This window comes from Pygoscelis adeliae, unplaced genomic scaffold (genome assembly GCF_000699105.1).
Source record: "Pygoscelis adeliae isolate BGI_AS28 unplaced genomic scaffold, ASM69910v1 Scaffold81, whole genome shotgun sequence".
NCBI classification, from domain to species: Eukaryota; Metazoa; Chordata; class Aves; order Sphenisciformes; family Spheniscidae; genus Pygoscelis; species Pygoscelis adeliae.
This window is the reverse complement of record NW_008824005.1, coordinates 34,603-42,392: the sequence shown is the minus strand read 5'-3', so window position 1 is coordinate 42,392 and position 7,790 is coordinate 34,603. Positions and strand designations below refer to the sequence as shown.

The window sequence follows — 7,790 nt, the reverse complement described above, 5'->3', positions numbered from 1 at the left end:
TCATTTAATCAGAAAGGCAAAACAATCTCATTACAAGACTGTATTTCACTTTGAAATCTGGAGGAGAGGGAAGGAAGACTGCTAGGCTATATAAGACAATTTTATTATGGTAACTGACAACATCATTGTAAAGTAGGAGATAAGGGGGTAAGTTCTGCATCCACTGCAACAGAGGTTAAATAGCATGATGGATTCCCTTGCTATAAGAACATGGATCAAGAACTCTAAACAGCTATGACTACAGCTTACCAAACTAGAACCAGGAACTATTCAGATTTCAAGGGAGTTTATTTTCCATTTCCAGATCAGCAGAGATAACAAATACTTACGCGGAAAAGAGCTGAGACAGTCTGGAAAGAAGAACCCTTCTTCTTGCTACCCTTCTTGCCACCACCACCTTCTACATAATTGAAAATATATATATTTTAAAATTTTAATTTGTGATTCTCCCTGTACATTGTGCATGGATGAATCTAAAGATTTATAGAACTGACCTGCTTCTCCACCATAAGAGGCAAAGAGTAAGGCCAGTGTCTTCACAGATGATTTCTGGTACAACCCAATGACAGTTTCATTCAGGGGATCTTTGTTCTTCTCAAGCCAGCCAGAGATGTTGTAGTCCACCGTGCCAGCATAGTGCACCAGGGAGAAGTGGGCCTCAGCCTTGCCTTTGGCAGGCTTGGGCTTCTGGAAGTTGCTGGACTTGCCCAGATGCTGGTCATAGAGCTTGTTCTTGAAAGAGGTGTCAGTTGCCTTGGGGAACATGCACTCCTCTTCCAGGATGGAGAAGATACCCATGGGCTGGAAGAAGGCAAAATAAACACAGATGTCAAACTGGCCTTCTAACACAAAGGTGGCTGGGCTTATCTCAGTAGAGTATAAAATCACAAATAAAGACTGTGGTATCAGTAAGAGAATACTGCTGTCTCTTTTCAAATCCAAAGAGCAGGGTTAAACATGGATACTTACCCAGTTTACTTTCAAAGGCTCAGTGACTGATGGAAATTTACATTATTTGTGCCAGAAAATTTGAAAAATAAAGTTTAAAATGTCATATTCACAAAAACTCTTGGTCTAAACAGCTCACAGTGTACAGATATGTCTTAATAAAAGTGTTCTTTGCTCAAGGTCCTCCTAGTTACTGAATGCCATGCCCTGTAACGAACTTGACTGCTCTCTTATTGCTCCAATTGGTGCACATGAGAGGATGACTATCAACTGGAAGTTTTGAAGTTCCATCTTTTATATTGCAAATATTAAAAAAGAAAATAAAAAATCTCCAGTTGCAGCTGTACTGCTAGGCAGAAATGGATCTATCAGAGCTTAAGAGAAACTTACAGGCTCTATAGTGGAAAATAACTAGCTGTTATGAAAGAATACTGTTATTGGGAGCTTTGCAGTGTTTTGGCTCTTGGAAATAGATCAGTACAGAGCTGCTGCCATGAAGCTGTTGAAACCTCACAGATAAAATAAGCTACATATTCAGGTATTTCGAACAACCAAAACTGAATGTTTGGATGTTGTCCTGGTTTCGGCTGGGATAGAGTTAATTTTACTCCTAGTAGCTGGCATAGTGCTGTGTTTTGGATTCAGCATGAGAATAATGTGATAACACACTGATGTTTTAGTCGTTGCTAAGCAGTGCTTATGCTAAGTCAAGGACTTTTTCAGCTTCCCATACTCAGCCAGCGAGGAGGTGCACAAGAAGCTGGGAGGGGGCACAGCCAGGACAGCTGACCCAAACTGGCCAAAGGGATATTCCATACCATATGATGTCATGCTCAGTGTATAAGCTGGGGGGAGTTGGCAGGGGGGCAACAATCGCTGCTCAGAGACTGACTGGGCGTTGGTCAGAGGCTGGTGAGCAGTTGCATAATTTTTTTTTCTTTCCCTGTTTTTTGGGGTTTTTTTTCCCCCCCTCTCTCTTTGTTTTAATTTCCATTACAATTATTATTATTATTATTATTGTAGTATTATTATTATTGTAGTATTATTATTACAGTATTTCAAGTATTTAACTGTTCTTATCTCATACCATGGGTTTTCTTACTTTTGCTCTTCTGATTCTCTCCCCCATCCCACTGCGGGGGCGGGGGGGGGGGGGGGGGGGGGCACGGGGGTGGGTTTTTTACGTGTGTGGTGCTTAGTTGCTGACTGGGGTTAAACCACAACAGATGTGAATGTGGAAGAGTCCTCTGAAAGCTGATGCCAAGTAACTATAGAATTCCCAGATGCATAATGCACCTGAAGAGGAAGGATACCTTCTCAATCAGCTCAATGCAGGCAGCCAGGTCCATCCCAAAGTCAATGAATGTCCATTCAATTCCTTCCTTCTTGTACTCCTCCTGCTCCAGCACAAACATGTGGTGGTTGAAGAACTGTTGCAGTTTCTCATTGGTGAAGTTGATGCACAGCTGCTCCAGGCTGTTGAACTGCAAAACAGAGATTCAGCTATTTTTGAACTGTGTTCCTACTTTTATAAAACAGTGAGATTTACTCCGCTACTTTCCAGCTCAGACTAGATCTATGGTTAGATCGGCTTATAATTCATCTGTAGCACTCTTCTACAGCACCCTTCCTGTAACAGGCATGTACCAGACACAGCTGAGCAGCCTGATCTGTGATTTTCTTAACAACTATATCTAGTGGAAAGAGCCAATGGCAGGGCAAGTGACCTCTTCCTAACACCGACTAGGGTTATTCGACATAGTAAGTGCCTGTGGTCAGAGGAACTCTATGTAATTGCATGTCATGCATCTGAATACTAGCACTGCAGCTCTCTTCTCTCATGCCAGCACTCTGCTCTTGTCATGCAACAATGGTATCATATGTTGAAAGAGGAAAAACCTGAGAAATTTAAATTCACAAGCTTCCACAGTGAAAACTACACCATACTAAGTGCTATGTGCAGCATTCTCAATAATACCTTTCCCTTCATATTGAAGAAGGACAGACTTCAAATTCAGTGCTCTCAAAGGATTTTCAGGTATTCTTTGTAACAAATATTCTTAATTTCTACACAGTTATAAAGCATACTCAGGGAAAAATTTTAGAAGGTTAGTCCCTAGGCATGTTACAACACTTCTTTCTGATTCAGTTTTAATCTTTCAATTATTCCATTCAAAATTTTCTCTTTTTTCAGATCAAATCCTTGGTTTTCACTGCATCCTGAAACACATAATTTTTGGTGCTCTAGTACATCAAAACTGACATTGCAAAAAGCCTGTGTTCCTTTGCCAGCACTTTCAGCCTATAATGGCCCATCTGAGAGTCCTTTAACACCCACTTTCTATGCCTTATAAGAATTTTTGTACTTCTGGAGAGTGTTATTACTGAGTTGTTCTTCATGTAAATCCATAACCTTTGTATGGCCAGGTGCTTCTGAGCTCCTATAAGTGCCTAATATTTTTTCCACTATCATGTAAAATAAAACAATGTATTTCTCTGAGTTTCCTTAACAGTTGGATGGCTCTTCTAGGAAGCACTTAACAAACTCTTTTCCTTACATCAAAGATCTCGAAGCCAGCGATGTCTAGGACACCAATGAAGTACTGTCTGGGCTGCTTGGTATCCAGCTGTTGATTGATACGAACAACCATCCACAAGAACATCCTCTCATAGACAGCCTTTGCCAAAGCACCCACTGAATTGTGCACCTATACCAGGAGGAAAGAAAGAAAGTTACCATGTGGATCTGAAGAGAATGCTCATGATGTTAATTCAAGCCAAAGGTTCCCAATCACCAACTGGTTGTTACCTGCTGCACAGTTTGACCCTTGGTCACATATTCATTCCCAACCTTGACTCGAGGGTAGCAGAGGGCCTTGAGCAGGTCAGCTGAGTTCAGACCCATCAGGTAGGCGGCCTTGTCAGCAACTGATAACAGAAAGAGAGAGAAGAATAATCAATTATTGGATGATGCACAGTTTTGATAAAATTATTTCAAAACAAAATATTCTCTGAAGGCTAGTTTATAAGTGTCATAGAATGATAGAATATCCTGATTTGAAAAGCACCCACAAGGATCATCGAGTCCAACTCCTGTCTCCACACAGGGCAACCTAGAAGTGAAACCATACATCTAAGAGCATTGTCCAAATGCTTCTTGAACACTGACAGGCTTGCAGCCATGTTCACTTCCCTGGGGAGCTTGTTTTGATGCTTGACCACCCTCTCAGTGAAGAACTTTTTCCTAATATCCAGTCTGAACTTCCCCTGACACAGCTTTAAGCTGTTCCCTCACATCCTATCACCGTACACCAGAAAGAAGAGATCAGCACCTCACTCTTCACTCCCCCTCATCAGGAAGTTGTAGACAGCAATGAGGTCACCCCTCAGTCTCCTCTTCTCTAAACTAAACAAACCTAGTATCCTCAGCTGTTCCTCATAAGTCATGCCCTCTAGTCCTTTCACCATCTTCTATGTCCTCCTTTGGACACATTAAAATATTTTTATATCCTTTTTATATTGCAGAGCCCAAAACTGCACACAGTACCTAAGGTGAGGCTATACCAATGCTGAGTGGTACAATATCACTTCTTTTGACCGATTAGCTATACTGTGCTTAATGCACCCCAGGATACGGTTGGCCCTTTTGGCCACGAGGGTTCATTGTAGACTCATCAATCAAAACCTCCAGATCCCTTTCTGCAGGGCTGCACTCCAGTCTCTTGTCCCCCAGTCTATATGTATATCGAGGATTATACTGTCCCAGGTGCAGAATCCAGCATTTGTCCTTGTTAAATTTCATGTGGTTGGCGATTGCCCAGCACTCTAATCTATCAAGATCTCTCTGTAAGACCTCTCTAGACTCAAGGTAATCAATGGTTCCTCCTAATTTAATATCGTTGGCAAACTTAACTTAGTGTGCGCTTAACTCCTGTTTCCAGGTCATTGATAAAAACACTGAAGAGAATTGGACCTAAAATTGAGCCCTGGGGAACACCACTAGTGACTGGCCGCCAGCCAGACGTTACCACATTTACTACAACCCCTTGAGTCTGATCCTTCAGCCAATTGTTCACCCATCATATTGTGTATATGTCTAGCTGTATGCTGGAAATTTTGTCCAGAAGGATACTGTGAAAGACAGTAGCAAAAATTCTGCTAAAATCCCCCAAAAACACATCCATTGCCTTCCCTTCATCCCCTAGGTGGGTCACCTTGTCATAAAAGGATATTAATTAGTAAGGCATGACTTTCCCTTCATGAACCCATGTTGGCTTTGATGGATGACTGCATTGTCTTTCAAGTGTTTTTTAATAACTCCCACAATAATCTTCTCCATATTTTACCAGGCACCAAAGTGAGACTGACAGGCCTATAATTTCCACTGTCTTCTTTTCCGCCCTGTTTGAAAATTGGAATAACATTTGCTAGCTTCCAGTTGACTTGGGACCTCTCCAGATTCCCAAGACCATTGATAAATAACTGAGTGAGGTCTCACAATACAGGCCAACTCTTTCAGTACCCTGGGATGAATCCCATTGGGGTCCATAGATTTATGTGCATTCAGTTACAGCAGCAAATCCTGTACAAGTTCAAAGTCAGCTAGGAGCTTATCACTCCCCTACTCGCGGTGCTCCCACTCTGGGCTCTGGGGGTCCCAGGGCCCACCATTCATGTTAAAGACCAAAGCAAAGAAGGCATTAAATGTCTCTGCTTTATCTTTATCCCTATTTGTGAGCTGACCAAACTCATCGAGTTACGGACCACTGTTCTCTTGTTTTTAAAATACTTTAAAAAAACTTTTTTTTTTTTTTTTTTTTTTTTTTTATCCAGCACAGTACTGGCCAGCTTCAACTCCAATTGAACCTTGGCTGTATGAATTTTCTCCCTACAGTGGTGAACAAAATCTCTGCAGTCCTCTTATGTAGCCTGACCTTGCTTCCAAAGTCCATACGCTTTCTTTTTCCTCCTAAGTTCCAGAAGGAGATCCCTGTTCAGTCAAGCCACCTTCTGCCCTCCTTGCTTGACTTTTGACACATTGGAATTGCCTGCTCCTGTGCTCTTAAACAATGGCTCTCAAAAAGTGACAAGTATTTGTGGACCTCAATGCCCTTAAAAACAGATTCCCAGGGGACCTTACTAACTAGTTCCTTGAGCATCCTAAAGTCTGCTCTTTCAAAATCCCGGGTAGTAGCTCTGCTGACAGTTTTTCTCGTATCACCAAAGATTTTAAAAATAATCATTTCATGATTACTGTGGCCAAGACAGCCACTAATCATCACATTACCTACAAGAAGATCTCTATTTACAAACAACAGATCTAGGAGGGCACCTTTCCTAGTTGGCTCCCTTAGTACCTGTATCAATCAGTTATCTTCAATGTCTTTCAGGAATTTCCTGGACCTGTTCATGTTTACTGTATGATAGTCCCAGTTAACATCTGGGAAGTTGAAGTTAGCCATAAGGACAAGGGCAACTGATCTAGAGATTTCCCTTAATTCTGTATAGTATACTACATCAGTGTCGCTATCCTGGCCAGGTGATCTATAGTAGACTCCCACAACAACATCTCTTTTATTATCTTTTCCCCTAATCCTTACACAGAACCTTTCAACCATGTCGTCCCCAACTGCAAGCGCTGTACAGTCCAACTCCTCCTTTATATACAGAGCTATCCCTCCACATTGCCTGTCCTACCTCTCACTCCTGAAGAGCCTATAACTATCCATCACTGCACTCCAGTCACAGTCTCTCTCTTCCCACCAAGTCTCACTTATGTCAATGACGTTGTAGCTCTGGGACTGAGCCAAAGATCCTGGTTCCTCTTGTTTATTCCTCATACGGTGCGCATTAGTGTACAAACATTTCAAATGTGTTCCAGAGTACTCAGTACGTTGTGAGAAGAGTGTAAGCTCTCACTAGCACACCATCCCTCAGACGTTGTCATGCCGTCACATAGCTTATCTCTAGTAAGCCTAATTTTATCCCTTTCCTCCTTTGAATCTAGTTTAAAGCTTTTCAACCAGTCCCACTAACACATGAGCATAAATATTTTTCTCCCACTGAGAAAGGTGAATCCCATCAGACCCCAGCAGGCCTGGTGTCACCTAGATCATCCCATGATTGAAATAAACAAAATTCTGCCGGTGACACCAGCTTCAGAGTCAGGTATTGACAAACCATGTCTGCCTGTTTCTTTCAATGTCATTCTCTAGAACTGGGAGGACAGAGGAGAGACAATGTGATGTAAGACAGTGGAGGAGATTTCAGAGCCAAGAAAACAAAAAATTTAGAATTCAGGCTTAAAGACAATGAGAAGAAGACATCTAAGTAATCTTTTTGTCCTTAAAATGCTGAACCCAGCTTCTTAAAAAAAAAAAAAAAAGTATCTCCTTAGAAGGAAAAATGCTTGTCATTTTCAAAAAAAAAAACATTTCTACAGATTCTGTTGATATTACAATACAAAATTTTGCTGGTAGTACAGAGAGATCTGTAGCAAATTATCCTAGTACCTTCTGTGCCATCCGGTTCTGCCTGCTCCTCACGCTGCTTCTGCTTGAACTTCAAGTTCCCATAGTGCATGACAGCCCCTGTCAGCTTGTAAATGGCTGTTTTCTCATCAGGAGTGAAGCCCAGGATGTCAATGGCACTCTGGCAACAGAATTGGTCCAATAAACCTCTGGGCCATTGTTGTGGTTTAACCTCAGTCAGCAACTGAGTACCACGCAGCCGCTCACTCACTCCTCCTCCCACCCCGGTGGGATGGGGGAGACAATTGGAAGAGTAGAAGTGAGAAAAACTCATGGGTTGAGATAAAAACAGTTTAATAATTGAAATAAAAT

The 7,790-nt window shown here is 41.8% G+C and overlaps 1 protein-coding gene across 1 annotated transcript in view; it reads right to left on the bottom strand.

Moving 5' to 3' along the window:
* Positions 1-7,790, bottom strand: part of LOC103918419 (myosin heavy chain, skeletal muscle, adult-like) — a 24,651-nt gene that overhangs the window by 13,969 nt on the left and 2,892 nt on the right. Inside the window, exons 8-13 of the mRNA XM_009325733.1 lie at positions 7,461-7,599; positions 3,758-3,876; positions 3,507-3,656; positions 2,262-2,432; positions 495-801; positions 330-400 (exon numbers count right to left, since the gene is read on the bottom strand). Of these exons, the coding sequence (XP_009324008.1) occupies positions 330-400; positions 495-801; positions 2,262-2,432; positions 3,507-3,656; positions 3,758-3,876; positions 7,461-7,599 (957 nt within the window). The remainder of the gene's footprint in view (positions 1-329; positions 401-494; positions 802-2,261; positions 2,433-3,506; positions 3,657-3,757; positions 3,877-7,460; positions 7,600-7,790) is intronic.